General features: G+C 43.7%; 1 protein-coding gene across 1 annotated transcript in view; it reads right to left on the bottom strand.

Moving 5' to 3' along the window:
- The window catches only part of LOC145345311 (Fc receptor-like protein 2), a 130,587-nt gene that overhangs the window by 40,809 nt on the left and 67,462 nt on the right, over window positions 1-22,316 (bottom strand). The window contains exons 4-8 of the mRNA XM_080193126.1: window positions 22,213-22,242; window positions 14,743-15,009; window positions 8,565-8,852; window positions 5,239-5,505; window positions 1,295-1,588 (exon numbers count right to left, since the gene is read on the bottom strand). Coding sequence (XP_080049252.1) covers window positions 1,295-1,588; window positions 5,239-5,505; window positions 8,565-8,852; window positions 14,743-15,009; window positions 22,213-22,242 — 1,146 coding nt within the window. The remainder of the gene's footprint in view (window positions 1-1,294; window positions 1,589-5,238; window positions 5,506-8,564; window positions 8,853-14,742; window positions 15,010-22,212; window positions 22,243-22,316) is intronic.

Here is a 22,316-nt window from a genome sequence, read left to right as displayed (position 1 = left end):
GGCAATCTCAGTGAAATATAAAGGATTCTTAAGGGGTTTGACAGGGTAACAGCTGAGAGACTCATTGGAGCGTCTAGAGCCAGAGGGCATAGTCTCAGAATAAAGGGGTGCAAATTTAAAACTGGGAAGGGAGGGAATTTCTTCTCCCAAAAGGTTGTGTGTCTTTGGAACTCACAGAGCTGTGGGGGCAGAGTCCTTGTGTATATTCTTATGTTCTTATGTTTATGTTCTTATATTTAAGGTTCAGATGGGTAGATTTTTGATCAATAAGGGGACAGGGCAGGAAAATGAACATGAAGAATGCCAGATGATCCCATTGATTGACTGAGTAGGCTCAAGAGTTCATAAGTTCATAAGATATAGGAGCAGAATTAGGCCATTTGGCCATTGATTCTGCTCCTCCATTTGATCCTGGCTGATATGATCCTCATTGCCATTTTCCTGCCTTCTCTCCATAAACCTTCAAACCATTACCAATTTAACATCTGCCTAATTCCTCCTTACATTCAGTCACTGTCCCAGCATCCACCACAATTTGAGTTAGCGAATTCCACAGAGTCATAACCCTTTTGGGAGAAGTAGTTTCTCCTCAACTCTGTTATAAATTTTCTACCCCTTATCCTAAGACTATGACCTCTCGTCCTGGAATGCCCCACCAGCGGAAGCATCTGTTCCATGGCTACTTTATCCGTGCCTTTTATCATCTTGCGTACATCAAGTTAATCTCCCCTCATTCATTCAAATTCCAGAAGGTATAGGCCTCAATTGTTCAATCTCTCTTCATACAACAAACCCCTCATCTCTGGAAGAAATCTGATCAACCTACCCTGAACTGCCTCCAATGTCACTACATCTTTCCTCAAATAAGGGGCCCAAAACTGTGCACAAAACTCCAGGTGTGGTCTCACCAATGCCTTGCTTAGTTGCAACAATACTCCCGTACATTTATATTCTATTCCCTTCAGCTGTAAATGCCAACATTTCATTTGTTTTCTTTATTATCTCCTTTTTTTCAATTGTTATCTATTAATTACTTGGAATTGAATTTGAAAATATAATTTCTGAATTCTGCGTTCTGGCTAGTCTTGGAGATTCTGTCAGAATCCTGTAGCTATAGCAATAAATCATCTTAAACCGCTCTGTGACTTTGTCTGGCTACTTGAGGGTGAAGATAGTTTGAATTAGAGCAATAAAGACATCATGACAGCCCTGTAACATGAGGATATTCAGTTTGTGGAAACAAGGGGTACAATCTACCTCATCCATTCAGATATCGTTGGTTTTTGAGTCATACCTGTTACTGTGAGGACCACAGGTTTTCCACAGTGGATAATGAGGCCGAACCCATTATCAGCAGCACAGGAGTACAGGCCTCCATCTTCCTCAGACTCCACTGTAAAGGTGAAGTTCCCTATTCTGGAGTCGATAGCTGTCTGGTTCGCGATGATTTGACCATCACGATAGAACAGGTAATGTATGGGTGGTGTGCCTCTATGGGACTGGCATGTGAGTGTCACCCTGTCTCCAATAGCAAGGGTCGGGTTACTCCAAGCTGATGCAATGTCTGGACAGCCCACTGGCACTGAAAGGAAGTAAATCCATGAATAAATACATTTTTCAATGAACAATCGCAACAACATCATAGAAGGTCACATTGTTTCCAATGCAGAGAGGTGGCCACAGTGGTAAATGTGAAGATTCCCCAACTTATCTCCAAATAACCCTGTGAAAAATAAATTTGACATGGATTAAAGCTGAAATGGATTCAATAGAAACATAAATCAGGGTTGAATCAAGCCAAATTGTTTATTCGGTTTACTTTTAGACTAGTCTCTATATTATGTACTATCTACAATGTCAATCTTATATATTAGAACCTCCTACTTTTTGAACCCAGCAATTCACTCCAGTTTTCTCCATTACTCATTGTGAATGCTTCATTATTGAATACGTGTGGATTAATCCCTGTGACTCTGCACACTGTTTCCATTCAAGTAATCATCTAATTTTCTACAACAAAGAACAAAGGAAAGTACAGCACAGGAAACAGGCCTTTTGGCCCTTCAAACCTGTGCCGATCATGATGCCCTAACTAAATTAAAAAAAAACACTCCTGCCCACACTAGGTTCATATCCCTACATGCCATCCCCATTCATGAACCCATCCAGATGTCTCTTAACTGTTGCCAATGTCCCTATTTCCACCACCTCCTCTGGCAGCACATTCCAGACACCCACCACTCTCTGCATGAAAAAAATCCCCTGAATTTCTCCCTTAAAATTTCCCCATCTCACTTTGAACCTGTGTGTCCCCTTGTAATTGACATCTCCATCCTAGGAAAAAGCCACTGATTTCCCCCGCTGTTTATGCCTCTTATAATTTTGTAGACCTCTATCAGCTCCTCCTCAGCCCCCATCTTTCCAGTAAAAACAATCCTAGTTTATTCAATCTCTCCTCATAGCCAACACCCTCGTGACCAGGCAACATCCTGATAAACTTTCTGTGCATTCTCTCCAAAGATTCCACATCCTTCTGGAAGTGTGGTGACCCGAACTGCAGGGAATACTCCAAATGCAGCCTAACCAAGGCTTTACGGGGCTGCAATATGATTTCCCAACTCTTGTACTCAATGCCCCGGCTGATGAAGGCAAGTCCCTGTGAATGCTTTGATTGAACCTGCCTCCACCGGACTTCCAGGCATCGGGTTTCAGGCCACTCATTGCGTGAGCAAGTTTTTTTTCCTCCGATCACCTTTGCTTTTATTGGAAATTACTTTAAATCTGTGCATCCTCATTATTGATTCTTTTACGAGAAGGAACATATATACTATGTCAACCACACCCCCGCCCCCCCACCAACCCCCGCACCCCCCACACCCACCCACCCCCCCGCCCATGACTTTGAACTTTTCTATCAAATCTCGTAGCATTCTTCTCTCCAAGGAGAACAGTCCCTATATCTCCGATCTATCGTCATAACTGAATTTCTTCATCCCTGGAATCATTCTTTAAATCACATCTTCACACTCTCCAACGTGCTGACATTTCTTTTTACCCTGTGGTGCCCAAAACTGTACGCAATTTTCAAATGCTTCTTTTGCCAATCACATGAAAATGGAACCCAGTTTGGGCAGTTTTAGTTTTCTTCGTGAATAGTTAGAATTCTAAATGCAGAAGGAGGCCATTCAGTCTGCAGCGACCACAATCCCACCCAGGCCCCATCCCCACAATCCCATGGATTTACCCCAGCTAACCTTCCTGGCACTTGGGGGAATTTAGTAATCCACCCAAACCAATCCACCCATCCCGCACATCTTTAGACTGTGGGAGGAAACAGGAGCATCCAGAGGCAACCCATGCAGATACGGTGAAAATTCCTGATGTTGCGAGGCAGCAATGCTAACCACTGTGCCACCGTGTCGCCCAACACAAGAGTAGATTTCTAATTTGCCAGGCAGATGCAAATGCCATATAAGCTCAGCAGTGCTGTGTTGGTAGATAAAAAGAAAGCTTAACAATATGACAGTTTTTTTTCTGAAACTGAAGAGGTTTTCATTACATTTGGTTAAACTGATGTTAACCATTGTTAGCAATCTCCACAGCCTGTATTAATGCCAAAATGTACAGATGAATGATCTGTCCCAACATTGTAAAATAGTCATTATCACACAACACACATTAAGATATATCATTATCACTATCATTGTCATCAGCTTGTACTACGTTCAGTGATGGGGTGTAGGCGCCGCATTTGTTCTCCATTCTGGATTGCCTTTGAACTGACTGGCTCGCCAGGACAGCCAATAGTCACTGTGTGGTGGCACAGTAGTTAGCACTACTGCCTCACAGCACCAGGGTCCCTGGTTCAATTCCAGCTTTGGGTGACTGTGTGGAGTCTGCACGTTCTCCCCTTATCTGCATGGATTTCCTCTGGGTGCTGTGGTTTCATCCTACACCCCAAAGATGTGCAGGTTGGGTGGATCGGCCATGATAAATTGGCCCTTAGCGCCCAAAGATGTACAGGTTAGATGAGGGAGCCATGGTAAATGTGTGTGGTTACGGGGAAAGAGCAGAGGGAAAAGGGCCTGAGTAAGATATTCTGTCGGAGAGTCAGTACAGACTCGATGGGTGGAATGGCCTCCTTCTTCACTGTAAGGAGTGCTGTAGATCTCAAGTCATATCGCAGACCAAATAAGGATAATGGAGTTTCTTTCCTAAAGGACATTGTGAATGAGATTCCTTTTTCTAAAAGGAAAGAATAGCTGATGGAAGTTGATGAGATCAGTTACTATATTAACTTTACACTGAGTAATTGAATTTATTTTCAGCTGGCTGCTATGGTGGGACTTGAGAACACGTTCCCATAGTATCCACCTGGGAATACAGATCGAGTGAAATTATTTCCACAGGGTTGTGTTTCCTGTACTGACTGGATTGATTATTAAGGCTTAGATTCATGAGTAATGCTCTGCAAATGGAGAAATTCAGGGAAAACATTTTCCTCGTGGTAAATGCAGTTTGTTTAACTATTACAATCACAGTCCCAGCGACAGTTCCTTAGAGAATTCTATTTCTAGACATCGCAGCCAATTAACAATATGGACACTTCTCGATGTGTGCACTTTATGATTGCTCAGAAGGGTGAGGAATTGGCCTCCATCTCTCAATAGAGGCGAATATTTAAAAATAATCAACTGCCACTTGGTCACAGATCAGTAAATCCACCAATTTCTGTGGGAGAAAAGTTGTTCAAGTTTAGATCTATTGAATTCATCAGAATTAAATTCTGTGAATTAAATTCTGCGTGGGAGGAATAATGGGATTGTCACTGGGACTAGTAATCCAGAGAGCCAGGGTAATGCTCTGGGGACCCGGGTTCAAATCCCATCACAGCAAATGGTGGAACTTGAATTAAGTGAAAACCTGGAATGAAAAGTCTAATTATGGCCATGAAACCATTGTCGATTGTTGTAAAAACCCAACTGGTTCATTCATTTCCTGGAGGGAAGGAAATCTGCCATCCTTACCTGGTCTGACCTACATTTGACTCCAGAGCCACAGCAATGTGGTTGACTCTCAACTGCCCAAGGCAATCCACCATTCTTAACTGGTCTGGCCTATACGTGACTCTAGATCCACAGAGGGATTGGCAATAAATGCCGACCAGCCAGAAATGCCCACATCCCATGGGTGGAAAGCGCAGTTTGTTAAACAAACATTAACCAATCTCCAACTCACTCTTAACAGTAATTTGCACACTTTTGGCTCTGTGTGTTAAACTGTTGCTGTGAATTGCACAATGATACCATCCAGAATCCATCACAGTGGCACTTTGGATTCGATACTCATTGTGATTGACAGAATCAGAATTCATAGGGACGTTGTTTCGGTAGAATGAATATTGTCTGCTGTCACACACAAGATCATCCGTGCACAGACAGCGCAGCGTTATGTTATCGCCATCCTCTGGCTCTTCCGGTTCCACGGTTATCCTCACTGGAACTTCTGAAATTGAAGAGCAAAATGAGATTCCCGTTAATGATTGCTTGGCATTCTAAAGTATCTGGCTGAAACCTGTTGCTATCTTGTTCAAAATAAAGCAGTTATATGTATAGTAATTTCAATTTGAGGTGAGTAAAAGAGCGATGGTGGTCATTTTACGTAATCTGGGGGCTGGGTTCAAACCCGGCTCATGGTGAAATTTGAATTCAGTATAAGGTCTGGAAATTAAAGTCCAATAATGACCATGAAACCATTATCAATTGTCATTGAAACCCATCTGGTTCACTAATGTCCTTTAAGGATGGAAATCTGCCATTCTTACCTGGTCTGGCCTATATGTGACTCCAGATCCACAGTAATGAGGCTGACTCTTAACTGCCCTCTGAAATGGCCCAGCAAGCTAATCATTTCAAGGGCAATTAGGGATGGAAAACAAATGCTGGCCCAGCCAATGATGCCCATATCCCATAAACTAATTCTTAAAAATTAGGTAGAATGTATTTTTTATACATTTATGGGATTTGGGCATTGGCGGCAATGCCAGCATTTATTGTCTGTCCTTAATTGTCCCTTGAAAAGGAGGTGAGTTGCCTTCCTGAAATGCTGCAGTCACTGAGGTGTAAATCCACCCACAGTGCTCTGAGGGAATTCCAGGATTTTGATCCAGTGACAGTGAAGGAACGGCCAATGTATTTCCAAGTCAGGAGGTGAGTGATTTGGAGGGAGACATCCAGGTGGTGGTGCTCCCATGTATCTGTTGTCCTTACCCTTCCAGATGGTAGTGGTTGCGGGTTTGGAACTTGCTGCTGAAGGAACCTTGGTGAGTTTCTAGAGTGTATCTTGTAGACGGTGCACACAGCTGCCACTGTGTATCGGTGGTGGAGGGCGTGGGTGTTTGTGGAAGGGGTAGCAATCAAACGGACTGTTCTGTCCTGCATGGTGTCAAGCTTCTTGTATATTGTTGGCGCTATATTTACCCAGATGGTGGGTAGGTTTTGGATAGTCAGGAGGTGAGTTACTCACCACTGGATTCCCAGCCTCTGACCTGTTCTTGTAGTCACAGTATTTCTATGGCTTGTCCAGTTCAGATCCTGCTCAGTGGAAACCCCAGTGTTGATAGCATCTCTGAGCAGTAGCATAAGCTGGTGATAACTGATCTGCTATAAGATTCACCTAACATGCAGGTTCAGAACAGTCCCGTTGCTGATGATGTTTTTTGTTTTGTTCAGGGGATGTGGGAGTTGATGACGGAGCCAACATTTATTACCAATCCCCGGGGGCATTTGAGAATGAACCACATTGATGTGGATATGGAGGCACACGCAGGCCAGATCCAAGGAAAGGATGGCAGATTTCCTTCCCTAAAGGACATGAGCGAACCCAATGATTTTAATGTGACAATGGATATCATTAGACTTTAATTCCTGATCTTTTATTGAATTCAAATTTCACCATTTGCTTTGGACTATTGTTGATAAAGTGTTGTGGATCAGGCTGTTCAGCCCGTTTGAAATAATTTCATCGGTGACCTCTTAGAATATGTTCTGATATACAACGTTACTTTTTATGCCTGACTGCAAACTAAAAACGTACATCCAATCATCAAGAATTAATGTTATTAAAGACCCTCTGTAAGTTTGCATCTCTTACAATCAAGAGGAAAACCACAATGAGTATCTGGATCATTTCACTGTCTGCCTCTCTGGAAGAATTATCAGTGAAGCGATGGGCTGTAGGGTAAAACCCCTTTTATTCAGACTTTTTTTCTAATCTTTCCTCTAAGCATCAAACATTTTTTTTTAAATCCAGTATTCTAATATGAATGTCAACCTTAACCAGTGATGATGTTAAAACTAATAGACATTGGGATCAACGTTGAACTCAGCAACTTCTCTCAATTTGCACTTCATTTTCTCTCTTTTGCAAAAATGAACCTTTCTTTAACTTTTATAAGTTTAAGTTTAAAGTTTTTATTTACGTCACATGTAGGCTTGCATTAACACTGCAATGAAGTTACTGTGAAAATCTCCTACTCACCATACTCCGGCACCTGTTCACGCTGAGGGAGAATTTAGCATGGCCAAGGCTTCTAACCAGCACATCTTTCAGACTGTGGGAGGAAACCAGAACACCCAATGGAAATCCACACAGACACATGGAGAATGTGCACAGACAGTGATCCAAGGCCAGAATTGAACCGGGTCCCTGTGCTGTGTGGTACTGTACCATCGTGTCACCCATTAATTTATTCATTTGTAGGGCATGGGTCTCGCTGGCTGGCCAGCATTTATTGTCCATCCTGAGTTGCCCTTGAACCTAATGACTTGCTGGGCCAGTTCAGAGGGCAGTTGAGAGTCAACCACATTGCTGTGGCTCTGGAGTCACAGGCAGGCCAGACCAGGTAAGGACGGCAGATTTCCTTCCCAAAGGGACATTAGGGAACTCGGTTCGTTATTCTGACAAACAACAATGGTTACATGGTCATCAGTAAACACCTCATTTCAGATTTTTGAATTCAAATTCCACCAGCTTCCGTGGTGGGATTCGAACACTGGTCTCCAGAACATTACCTTTAGTTCTGGATCAATAGCCCAGTGATAATATGACTAGACCATCACCTTCTCCTCTTGTTCTTTGGTTTTTGTTGTCTTAATTTCCCCCAGATTATCATGCTGCTATTCACACCTACTCTGGATTTCTTTTCGTTCTTTACCATGACCTTCTCTTTCCTTTTGCTCTATAACATTTATCATTTATTCTCTCTCGCCTTTTACGCTAACTCTGAACTCTTTTCTGCTCCACCCGATTGCTCCCCATCTCTCTCTCTCTGTCTCTCTCACACACACAGACACAGACACACACACAGACACACACACACACACACACACACACACACCACTTTTCAACATTATAAACCATCACAGTTTCATTCCTTTGCAGGCTTAAAAAAAGTTAACTCTGTTTCTCTCTCCACAGATGTTTCCAGACCTGAGTTTTCCTGGCATCTTTAATTTCAACTTGCCACTGGCTAAGTTTGTGGATAATGTCCGGTTACACTGTACCTTTAATAACAACATGTGTGTAATCTGATGAGCGTACAGGTCCATTGGGATATCCAACATAGCGCACTTCACATCGATATCGACCTCCATCCTCCAATGTAACACTCCTCAGTTCCAATGTAGCAGTTTGATTCAGAGCGCGTATCTCAGTTAAAATCGAACGTTCTCGGTAAAAAGTGTAAATTATCCCGTTCCCGACAGGAAAACTGCGATTACATCTGAGTAACAGATTTTGATCGGCCCACACGATTCTTGGCACAGCCTCAATGCTCATAAATCTATCCAATTCTGTTGTAAAGAAATAACCAAAATTAAGAATGGGGCAGATAATCATTACTTAAATCACACATAATTATTTCAAGATAAATCAGATGTGTGAGACAGTTTATTGCATCCAAATTGACTGGGCCCAATGTAAGCTCCAGAAAAATCTGTGATGTTGCCCACAGCCTGCATTCCTAAGGGGTGGATGTATTGGGACAGAAAATTGATATTTAAATCATATTAAATTAGATAACAAATTCCATTCTCCCGGACTACCTGGATCCATTATTGTTTGCCTATTGCTGCAACAGGTCCACAGTAGATGCTATCTCCCTGGCCCTGCACTCAATCCTGGAACACCTAGATAACAAGGACACCTATGTCAGACTCCTAATTATTGACTACAACTCAGCTTCAAACACTATTATTCCCACAAAACTCATCTCCAAACTCTGTGGCCTGGGCCTCGGCACCTCCCTCTGTGACTGGATTCTGAACTTCCCAACTCACAGACCACAATCAGTAAGGATCAGCAACAACACCTCCTCCAAGATCATCCTCCAGACAGGTGTTTCATAAACATGCGTTCTCAGCCCCCTCCTTTTACACCAATGACTGTGTGGCCAAATTCCCCTCCAATTCAATGTTCAAGTTTGCTGACAACACCACTGTAGTGGGTCAGATCTCAAACAATGATGAGACAGAGTATAGGAATGGGATACAGAACCTGGTGAACTGGTGCAGCAACAGTAATCTCTCCTTCAATGTCAACAAAATGAAAGGAATTGTGATCGACTTCAGGAAGTGTAAACAAGAATATGCCCCTGTCTACATCAATGGTGGCAAAGTAGAAAGGGTCGAGAGCTTCAAGTTTGTGAGTGTCCAGATCACTAACAACCTGTCCTAATTCACCCATGCTACACTATAGTTAAGAAAGCCCACCAACGCTTCTACTTCTTCTGAAGATTAAGGAAATTTGGTATGTCAGCTATGACTTTCATTAACTTTAACAGATGCACTGTAGAAAGCATTCTTTCTGGTTGTATCACAGGTTGGTATGGCGCGTGCTATGGCCAAGACAGCAAGGAGCTACAAAAGGTCGTGAATATAGCCCAATCCATCATGCAAACCAGCCTCCTGTCCATTGACTCTGTCTACACTTCCTTGGCAAAGCAGTCAGCGTAATTAAGGACCCCACGCATCCTCAACGTTCTCTCTTCTAACTTCTTCCTTCAGGAAAAGAAAGATACAAAAGTCTGAGGTCACACACCAACCAACTCGAGAACAGCTTCTTCCCCGCTGCCGTTTGACTTTTGAATGGACTTACCTTGATTAAGTTGATCTTTCTCTACACTCTAGCTGTGACTATGACACTACATTCTGCACTGTCTCATTTCGTTCTCTCTGAACGATACCTTTTGTCTGTATAGTGCACTAAAAACAATACTTTTCACTGTATGAAATACATGTGACAATAACAAATCAAATCAAATCAAAATAAATCAGTTGGTTCAAATGTGAGCGGTGGGAAGTCTGGCACAGCCAAAAGAAGTGGATCCTAATGGAAGCTCCAACAGAATCCCTGATGTTGCCCAAAGCCTGTATTTCTAAGGGATGAGAGTTATTTTGTTATGGTACAGATCTTTATTTAAGTTCTATGTAGAATATTCTAATTCGGAACAGCACACTTCAGGAAAGACATATTGGCATTAGAATGGGTGCACAGCAGATTTACAAAAATGGTACCTGGAAGAACACAGGTAAATTACAACACTATTGTAACACTTTCTTGTTCTTGAAGAGTACGAGGTGGTCTAGTTGCAGTGCATCAGATGATTTAATACATTGATAAATTAAATAAACAGTAATTAATGATTTTGCTGAGAAGTTTAGCAGGGTGAGAGGGAATCACATAGAAACTTATAACATTCTAAGAGGAATTGACAGGATAGATCCAGAAAGAATGTTCCTGATGATGGGAGAGTCCAGAAATGGGGGTCAGAGTTTGAGGAAAAGGGGTAAACCTTTCGGAACTGAAGGGACGAGAAATTTCTTCATCCGGAAAGTGGTGAATGTGTGGAATTCATTACCAGAAAATGGATTTGAGGCCAAAACGTTCCCTGATTTCAAGGAGAAATTCGATATAGTTCTTGGAGCTAAATGGATCAATGGATTTGGGGGAAGGTGGGATCAGGGTATTGAACTTGATGATCAGCCATGAGCAAAATGAATGGCGGAGCAGACTCGAAGAACCGTACGGCCTACTCCTGCTTCCAGTTTCAATGTTAGTGTGTTTGTATGGGTTTGCAGAGATTTTGGGTGCAATACCAAGTCCATGAAATGATGTAAAGAAAATCCTTCAACAATGGAGAGAGATAATCTGGAACGATCTCCAAAAGAAATGGCCACTGGGTCTGGTGGTGGAGGAGAACAACAGAAACTTCAAAACGGACATTGATCCATTTTACTCACCGACACTTCAACCTCTAGGGTCCCTCGATCTACATGGAGTTTAAATCAGTTCAGATTATCACACCGAATACTGGAAGAGGTTTGCATTTCTGAACGGCGCCTCCTCTTCCCCTCTTACTTTGCAATGCATAAGATGGATTGGGTGTTTCCTCAAATTTCAAAACTAATAATGGTGCCAAACTCTGTTACACAAAACTTTGTCCCGATTGTGAATAACTTCATCATGTTTAAACCATAACCACTGTAAATCTGTCTCATGGAAGAAATTTGTATTACTAGGCTAGGTCTATGGACAGCATTGACCATTAAATCCAGGACACTTCTTATTTGGGACCTGAAATTGAAGGTATTTGAATTCAATACAAAACCTGATAGCATTGTGAACCTTGAGGAGGAGAGAGTGCAAACTCAGAATGACATGGAGAAGTTTGTGGGTTGGTGGTAGATCAATATGGATAAACCTGAGGTGATACATAAAATCCCATATCCCTACAGTACAGAAGGAGACCACTCGGCCCATTGAGTCTGCACCGACCATAATCTCATCCGGTCCTATTCCCATAACTCCACATATTTACCCTGTTACTCCCTTGACAATGTAGCACGACCAATCAACCTGACCCACACATCTTGGGAGGAATCCGTAACACATCCACGTAAACACAGGAAAAAAAAATCCAAACCCCACAAAGATGGTGACCCGAGGCCAGAATTGAACTGGGTTCCCTGGCGCTGAGAGGCAACAGTGCTAACCACTGTGTCACCGTGCTGCTCCCTTTGTTGACAAAAAGATAGAGAGGCAATAAAAAATGGAGGGCAGTAATCTGAAGGGGATGCAGGAGCAAATGGTCTGGACTGCTTATGTGTATAAATCATTAATGGAGACAGGACAGTTAATAAAGGTTAGAATCTCCTGAGTTTTGTTAATAAGGACATTGAGTGTAAGAGCAAGGAGGTTACGTTTAATGCTTACAAGTTTCTAGTTCCACTTCAACTACAATATTGTCGAGTTCTGAGTAGAGGATTTTTGGAAAGATTTGAAGGCATTAGCAGGAATACAGATATGATTCATGAGAATGTTTCCAGGGATTGGAGAAGCTGGGGCAGTTTTCTTTGGAGAAAATGAGGCTCAGAGAAGATTTAATAGATATATTCAAAATGATGAGGTGTTTGGGCAGTGTAAACAGAAAGAGGGAGTAACTGTTCCCAGTCATGGAAGGACCAAGGACGAAGGGACACAGAATGACTCATAGAGATATAGACCATGGAAATGGGCTACTCATCCATGCTGACCAGGTTTTATAAATGGAAGTAGTCCCATTTGCTCACATTTGGTTCATATCTCTCTCAACCATTCCCATCCATGTACCTGTCTAAATGTCTTTTAAATGTTGTAATTATACCCACCTCTACCACCTCCACTGGCAGCACATTCGATATACACAACACCTTTTGTGTGAGAAAGTTACCCCTAAGATCTCTTTTAAATCTTTCCCTGCTCATCTAAAACCTATTCCCTCCAGTTTGGACTCATAGAAACATAGAAAAACTACAGCACAACACAGGCCCTTCAGCTCACAAAGTTGTGCCAAACATGTCCCTACCTTAGAGATTACTAGGCTTACCTATAACTCTCTATCTTGCTAAGTTTCATGCACTTGTCTACAGACTCATTGGAGTGATTGGAAGAAAGAAGCAAAACTGACATGAAGAAATTTAACGAATGGTTGGTGTCTGAAATTCTCTGCTGGAGAGGATGGTGCAGGCAGGATCAATCGAGACATCGATGAGGAGACTTAAAACAATCAAACTACAGGGATATGAGTAGCAGGGAGTGGGCAGCGGATGGATGGTACTGCATGAAGGCTCATTTGGTGACAATGCAGATCAATAGCCTTCTCCATGACTAGCCATTCTGTAAATAATGCTGAATTTGAAGTGATGTAGATGAAAGCTCGAGACAGTCGTATCATTCACTTAGGATCTAAGCTGATTCGAATTACAAGACTGATTCCAGGGATGGCCGGACTGACGTATGTGGAGAGATTGAGTCGGTTAGGATTATATTCAATGGCGTTCAGGAGAATGAGGGGGATTTCATAGAAACCTATAAAATTCTAACAGAATCAGACAGGGTAGATGCAGTAAGGGTATTCCCAACTGTGGGAGCATCCAGAATCAGGGATCACACTTTGAGGATACAGGGTAGACAGTTCTGGACAGAGATGAGGAGAATTCCTTTCACCCAGAGAGTGGTCAGCCTGTGGAATGCATGACCACAAAATATAGTCGAGGCCAAAACATTGAATGTTTTCAAGAAGCAGCGAGATTTTGCTCTTGGGGCGATGGGGATCCAAGGATACTGGGGACATGGGAAAGCGGGATCAAATACTGATTTTGGTGATCAGCCCTGATCATAATGAACGGTGGAGCAGGTTCAAAGGGCTGAGTGGTCTCCTCCATATTTTTATGTTTTTTTATGAATGTTCCTATATTTCTATGAATCCCACGCCATTCTCTCCCCAGGTCATTTCATTTGCTCTTGTCAAGGAAACAACATTGAAGGTTAGGAATTCACCCCGGATCGCTGCCTCTAACGACGCTGATACCACTGACCGCCTGCTGCAGTCTCCACTCAATGCTCAATGTGCTCAAAGGCAATCAGTTGAACAATAGGAGGTATAACAGATGATTGATGTGACAGAACGTGGTTTGTGGAGCATTCACGGTTACTTAGGGCATCTGCAGCCTGCAGATAGGTCAGACATAATACAGAGGAGGTACAAGGGGCTGGATGTGAAGTTCTCATGGTGGCAGGGGTCGATCTGTGGCACAGTAGTCAGCACCGCTGCCTCACAGCACCAGGAACCCGGTTCAATTCTGGTCTTGGGTAACTGTCTGTGTGGTGTTTGCACATTCTCCCTGTGTCTACATGGGTTTCTTCTGAGTGCTCTAGTTCCCTCCCACTGTCCAAAAATGTACAGGTTAGGCCATGCTAAATTAACCTTAGTGTCAGGGGGATTAGCAGGGTAAATATGAGGGGTTACAGGACAAGGGCCTGGGTGGGATTGTGGTCAGTGTGGATGGGCCAAATGACCTCCTTCTGCAGTGTAGGGATCCTATGGATTCTGAGATGATCCTTGGCTTCCTCCAATGTAAACTCCATGAATTCATTTGACGATAGTTAGCATTTGAAAAATCCAACTTCACAGCTGGTGCCTTTCTATATGAGTTACATCTACAGGGACGGCATTTAAGCATAATTATCTGTAATATTGTTATGATTATGGGTAAAGTTTACACTAGTACATCTACACGAGCAAAATGTCTATTTTTGTATAGCTACTATTTCCTGAAATTTTTCAAAAATGTTACTTCATTCAATTGTTCAATTGATAAAAGTTTAAAATACTCAAAGAATATTTAGTGCAATGTAACATACCGGCGATTTTCACGTGAACGATGTTACTATAGGGTGTGTTCGGATTCAGCCCTGATCTTTTACATTTATACACTCCACTATCGTTCTGCTTAGCTGCCTCGATGATATAGTTTTCCTCTCCGATGATGTCTCTCTGATTATTTATTTTCCACATATAATTCCAGGAGCGCAGATTATTTCCAGCCTCACATCTGAGAGTGATCCTGTCACCAGTCAGGAATCCGTCCCAGGGAGGATCCACTGTCAGTTTCGGTGTCACAGGCAGTTCTGTGAAGACCAATAGCAAACAAATAGCAAATGATAATTCTATGACTCGATCGTCCTGTGTGCAACAACATTCATTCTCATTCACCACAAATGTTGATCATCGGATCTGTCAAAGGGTTATCCAGACTCCAAACGTTGGCTCTATTCTCTGAGCAGAAGCTGATAGCCAAGTTCCGCACACATGAGGACGGCCTCAACCAGGATCTTGGGTTCATGTCACACTATCTGTAACCCCCGTGACTTGCCTGGGTTTGCAAAACCTCACTAACTGTCCTGTCTGGAGACGATACACATTTTTTTAACCTGTGCTTAATGCTCTCTCCACTCACACTGTCTTTACCTTTAAGTCTTGATTACCTGTAAAGACTCGCATTCCAACCATTATCATGTAAATTGAGTTTGTGTTTTTTTGTGAACACAAGTCCTCATTCACCTGATGAAGGAGCTGGAGACTCCAAAAGCTAGTGCTGCCAAATAAACCTGTCGGACTTTAACCTGATGTTCTGAGACTTCTTACTGTTCTATTCTCTCTCAGTAAGAAGTCTGACAACACCAGGTCTAAGTCCAACTGATTTATTTAATAGTAAACTCACAAGCTTTCGGGGTTTGCCCCCTCGTCAGGTGAATGGAGAGAACTAGCCTCAGACAAATCCCGAAAGCTTTCTATCAAATAAATCAGTTGGACTTAAAGCTGGTGTTGTCAAACTTCTTACTGTGTTTACCCCAGTCCAACACCGACATCTCACATCTATTCTCTCTCCACAGAGGCTGTCAGACCTGCTGAGATTTTGCAGCATTTTCTGTTTTCCTTTCCGATTCCAGCATCCTCTGTATTTTGCTTTTAGCCCCCATGGCTCAATGGCTGGTGATGTTTTACTCAAACAGCCAGTAGATCCTGATGGAAGGCAGTGCGTGGTGGTGGGGGTAGGGTTGTGGGGAGGTCTGGGGGGTAGTGGAGATGGGAAGGTGGGGGGTGGTAGTGGGGTGCAGGGAGGGGAGGGGCAGTGGGGGGGTGGGGGTCAGGGGGTTAAGGAAGAGCGGGTGAGGGGTACGGTTGAGGGGTAGGGGGTAGGAAGGTGGGGGTAAGGAGATGGGAGATGGTGGGAGTTAAGTGATGGGGAGGTGGAGGTTAGGGGTCGGGGGGGTAGGGAGGTGGGTGGATAGGGAGGTGAGGGTGGTGAGTAGGAAGCTGAGCATAGTATAGGGGCAGGGATCGGGTGATGGAGAGGTGGGGTAAGGGAGGTGAAGGTGGGAGCCTGGGGTAGAAAGATAGGGGTATGGAGGTGTGAGGATAGGGAGATGGTGGGTGGGGGTAGTTGGGGTGGGGGTGGCGGGTTATGGGGTGGGGGCTGTGGGGTTTGGATATTGTTTGGGGATAGAAGGAGAAGTTTTGTTTGTTCTTTCATTTTAGCCGGAAGCTGGAAGCAGCAGGCGACGTGGTTCATGATGTGGATGTGCCGGCGTTGGACTGGGGTAAACACAGTAAAGAGTCTGACAACACCAGGTTTAAGTCCAACCAATTTATTTGATTGTAAACTCACAGACTTTTTACTGACATGGTTCAGACAGACAGTGCCAAAGAACTGAAGGGCAACTAATTATTAATCTGGGGAAAATGAAGACAAGTTTCCTGAAGGTCTGGATGTACAGTAAAAAGTCTGACAACACCAGGTTTTAGTCCAGCCGATTTATTTGATAATAGACTCACAAGCTTTCAGGGTTAGCCCCTTCGTCAGGTGAATGGAGAGTTCTGGCCTCAGACAGAGCATATAAAGCACAGACAGTTTCTAATCTTTAAACTATCTGTGCTTTATATGCTCTGTCTGAGGCCAGAACTCTCCATTCACCTGACGAAGAGGGAAACCTCGAAAGCTTGTGAATCTATTATCAAATAAATCGGTTGGACTAAAACCTGGTGTTGTCAGACTTTTTACTGTGTTTACGCCAGTCCAACGCCGGCATACCCACATCATGGTCTGGATGTAACCAGAACAAAGAAGAAACTGAGAAATGGAACAGGATTCTGATCAGGAGCACCCGGCAAAGCCGAGGACACCGGGGAAAGGTTTTTTTTCCTGAAAGCAATCTAAAGGATTGAAACACAATAAAATCATAGAATTCACAGCCCATCGATCCTGCACTGACAATCCCCCCTAATCGCATGCATTTACCCTAGCCAGCCCACCTGGCACTTGGGGGCAGTTTGGCACGGCCAATCAACCTACCCTGCACATCTTCAGAGTGTGGGAGGAAACCAGAGCACCCGGAGGAAACCCACGCAGATATGGGGAGAGCGTGCAAACTCCACATGGACAGTTACTGAAGCAAGAATTGAACCCGGATCCCTGGCGCTATGAGGCAGAAATGCTAACCACTCTGCCACCATACAATTTTATATAAATAAATTATAAAGTATTGACTGGATATCAGGATTGGTGCGGGTGAAATCCTGAAAGGCTTCATCCTAAATCCTCGCTCGATTCGACTGCAGGGAAAGGAGTGGAAACTCTGGTTTAACAGATCATTGGAAAAAGTGAACTGGATTTGGAAATCCAGATCGCTTATTGAATCTATAGCTAGGAGAGAAGATTTTAAAGTGTATTTTTGGAGTGGAGCTTGGAAACTCTCACATAACAATAATCTGGGGATATTCTGAGGGGAAATCCACAAACAACATCTTTGAGCTAATGAGACCCTTATAGCTTCAAAAACACTTCATCATCCATGTCAGTCCTAAATCCTACACGTATTGGTTGAGCTAAAGGAGGAATAAAGCAGCATTCCATATGTTACATTTAATATTTTTCTCTTGTTCTGACAATTTATTAGTGCTTCCTCCACGTTTGTTGGCACAAGCACCAGGGACCCGGATTCGATTCCCGACTTGGATCACTGCCTGTGCAGAGTCTGCACGTTCTCCTCGTGTCTGTGTGGGTTTCCTCCGGTTTCTTCTCACAGTCCAAAAGACATGCTGGTTAGGCGTTTTGGCCATGCTAAACTCTCCCTCAGTGAACCCATACAGGCGGCAGACTGGGGCGACTAGGGGATTTTCACAGTAAATTCAATGTGTTGTTAATGTCAGCCGAATTGTGACACTAATAAATAAACTAAAAAATAATTATTTAAAAAGATTAAAAGTTCTGGTCTTCAGAGCCAGGGTTCCAATCTGGGGCCTTCCCATCCAGTTATAACATTAGCAAGGATTGTAACACAGGATAGCCCGTTCCCTCCACACCACTGAGTTTTACAAGTTCTCCACGTATAAATCCTCTAGTCTGCTCCCATTCCTCACATTTTCGCACATCACACCTGCGAGGAATGAACCACTGTTTTCATTCCAACCCTGTGTTTTCTTTCTGGGTGGTAGTCCTGGGTAAAACATGATCTATGCAAAATGAGGAACCCCTCATGTTAAAGAGTGACCCCCGAGTTAAGAACATAAGAAATAGGAGCAGGAGTAGGCCATCTAGCCCCTCGAGCCTGCCCCGCCATTCAATAAGATCATGGCTGATCTGTCGTGGCTCAGTTCCACATTCCCGCCCTCTCCCCATAACCCTTAATCCCCTCTCTTATCAAAAACCCATCAACCCACGTCTTAAAAATATTTAGTGAGGCAGCCTCCACCACTTCAACGGGCAGAGAATTCCAGAGATTCACCACCCTTTGAGTGAAGAAGTTCCTCCTCAACTCCGTTCTAAACCGCCCCCCACCCCCCCCCCCCACTTTATCTTGAGGCTGTGCCCTCTAGTCCTACTGTCCTTTCTGAGTGGGAAGAGCCTCTCCACCTCTATCCTATCCATCCCATTCATCATCTTATACGTCTCAATGAGATCTCCCCTCATTCTTCTAAACTCTAACGAGTACAAGCCTAGTTTATTCAGCCTCTCCTCATAGTTCAACCCCCTCAACTCCGGTATCAGCCTAGTAAACCTCCTCTGCACTCCCTCCAAGGCCAAAATATCCTTGCGTAAGTGCGGCGACCAAAACTGCACACAGTACTCCAGCTGCGGCCTCACCAGTGCCCTATACAGCTGCAGCAAGACCTCCTTACTTTTATATTCAATCCTCCTCGCTATGAAGGCCAGCATCCCATTCGCCTTCCTGACCACCTGCTGCACCTGCAGGCTGGGTTTTTGCGACTCATGCACAAGGACCCCAAGGTCCCTCCGCACCGTTGCATGCTGCAGTTTTTCGCCACGTAAGTAATAGTTCTTCCTACCATTATTCCTACCAAAGTGGACAACCTCACATTTGCCAACATTAAATTCCATTTGCCATTTCCTGGCCCATTCGCCCAGCCTATCTAGATCCTTCTGCAGACTCTCCACACCCTCCGCACAATTTGCCATTCCACCAATCTTGGTGTCATCAGCAAATTTCGACACCCTACACTCGGTTCCCTCCTCCAGATTATCTATATAAATGGTAAATAGCTGAGGCCCCAGCACCGACCCCTGGGGCACTCCACTAGTCACCAGTTCTACATCCTCCCACAAGAGAAAACATCCTCTCCACATCCACGCTGTCAAGACTCCTCAGGGTCGAATATGGTTGAGTTACCTCTTACTCAACTACACTCCAGTGGGTACAAGATTAACCGATCCACACGTTCCTTATAAGACAAACCATCCTTTCCAAAAATTAGCCAAGTAAACGTCTGAGCTATATTGAAAACACTCACATACTTCCTTAAATAAGGAAATCACCAATGTACGCAATGCTCTAGATTTGGTCACGCCAATGTCCTGTATATCTGAAGTAGAACTTGCCTACTTTTGTGTTCAATTGTCCTCACATTAAATGCAAATATTTTCTAAACTTTTTAAAATACTTAATGTATCCTTTGAACTGACATTTTGCGATTCACGCAGCGTGACACCCAGATCCCACCTCGGAATGATGTTGTAAAAACTCAACTGGTTCCTGAACACACGAACCATTTTTGCAAACTTGGTCTGGCCTACTTTTGACTGCAGGCATACTGCAATGGGATTAGGTCTTAATTGTTCTTTAAAATGGCACGCAAAGCCACTCAGTTAAGGGATGGTCAACAAATGGGGCAGCACGGTGGCACAGTGGTTAGCACTGCCACCTCACAGCGCCAGTGACCCGGCTTCAATTCCTGGCTTGCTTTCCTTTCTGTGTGGAGTTTGCATGTTCTCCCCATGTCTGCGTGGGCTGCCTTTGGATGCTCCAGTTTCCTCCCACAGTCCAAAGATGTGTGGGTAAGGTGGATTGGCCACGCCAAATTGCCTTTTAGTGTCAGGGAGACTAGGTAGGGCCTGGGAGAGATTGTAGTCGGTGCAGACTCAATGGGCCAAATGGCCTCCTTCTACTCTGTAGGATTCTATGATTCTCCCAGTGTGGTCCACAACTTCTGAATGAATACATAACGATGAATTTTTTGTCATGTCTTTCCCGGCTTCCCCTTGTTTGATTGACACATTCTGACTCTTGCATCACGTTTTGCCAAAAATATGCCTGGCAAAAAAAGATCTTCATGCAGTTCTGCAATTCAGTGATCACATGACCATCTCAAGCAAAAGGAGAAAGGCGTCCAGTCACAAATAGTTTCTGCTGATGGGAGAGAAACTTCCCGACATGACTGGGTCAACGGGAGATGGTTGTTGTGCAATCTTCAGCAGAAACTCTAAAATCAAGTATTTAGTAATCGCCACTCATGCAATAATTAAAAAAGTGACGTGCTTTATGGGGACATGAATAACCTTGATATGGGGTCTTATCCTTCATACAATGCAGAAGGAGACTGTTCAGCCCATCGAGTCTGCATCGACTCTCCACTAATTCATCCCATCCAGGACTTATCCCCGTAACTTGACTATTTCCTGTGCTAAATCCCCTTCTAAATCCTTGGTCATTAAGGGGCAATTCAGCAGGACCAATCCCCCAAACCTGCACATTTTCTGACACTAAGGGGCAATTTACCATGGCTAATCCACCTGACCTGCACATTTTTGGATACTAAGGGGCAATTTAGCATGGCCAATCCACCTAACTGGCACATCTTTGGGCACTAAGGGGAAATTTAACATGATCGATCCACCTAACCAGCGCAACTTTGGACACTGAGAGGCAATTTACCACCACCAATCCATCTAACTGGCACACTTTTGGACACTAAGGGCAATATACCATTGTTAATTTACCAAACCTGCACATCCTTGGACACTAAGGGGCAATTTAGCATGGCCAATCCACCTAACCTGCACATCTTTGAACACTAAGGGGCAACTTAGCATGGCCAATCCACTTAACCTACACATTTTTGGGCACTTAGGGGCAATTTAGCATGGCCAATCCACCTAACTTATCATCTTTGGACACTAATGGGAAATTTTCCATGACCAATCCACCTAACCTACATATTTTTGGCTACCAAGGGGCAATTTAGCATGGCTAATCCACCTTACATACATATCTTTGGACACTAAGGGGCAATTTAGCATGGACAATCTACCTAGGTGGCACATCTCTGGACTGTGGGAGGAAACCCATGCAGACATGGGGAAAATGTGCAAACTTCACACAAACAGTCACCCAAGACCAGAATTGATCTCGAGTCCTTGGTGATCTGAGGCAGCAGTGTACTAACCACTGTGCCATCATGCTGCCATATGTCAAGAAAGACTACTTTTTATTCCATCATGGAGCGTGAGAAGCATTTATATCATGTACCTTTCATTGTCAAAGAAAAAAAGTGGTTGTCACACATCTTGAACTGCTACAGTGCAAATAGTCTGGACATATTCACACTATTGATAGGGAGGGGATTCCAGAATTTTGACCCAGCAACAGCGGGAACAGTTATACAATCAAGGAATCCCATAGCATAGAATCATAGAGTCCCTACAGTGCAGAAGGAGGCCATTCGGCCCACCAAACCCGCACTAACAACAATCAGGCCTTATCCCTATATTCCGTTAAGTCCCCATATTTACCCTGCTCCTCGTCCTAGCACTGAGCGGTAATTTAGCATGGCCAGTCAACCTAACTCTATCTTTGGAGTGTGGGAGGAAACCGGAGCACCTGGAGGAAATCCATACAGACACAGGGAGGACTCCACACAGAGAGTCACTGAAGGCTGGAATTGAACCTGTGTCCCTGGCGCTGTGAAATGAATGATGACTACTGACTATCTAGTAGCCGTTTAAAAGATTATGGATTGTTTCAAATTTAACATACCTTGTGCTGTTATCTGAAGCACCATTTCCACTGAAAAATACAAACAGAAATATCATTTTTGAGATTGCGTTGATTGCTGTGATTTTCCATTCAGAAAAAAAAAC

Source organism: Carcharhinus amblyrhynchos, chromosome 7, assembly GCF_965287045.1.
Source record: "Carcharhinus amblyrhynchos chromosome 7, sCarAmb.v2.hapA, whole genome shotgun sequence".
NCBI classification, from domain to species: domain Eukaryota; kingdom Metazoa; phylum Chordata; class Chondrichthyes; order Carcharhiniformes; family Carcharhinidae; genus Carcharhinus; species Carcharhinus amblyrhynchos.
This window is presented reverse-complemented; position numbering and strand designations above follow the sequence as displayed.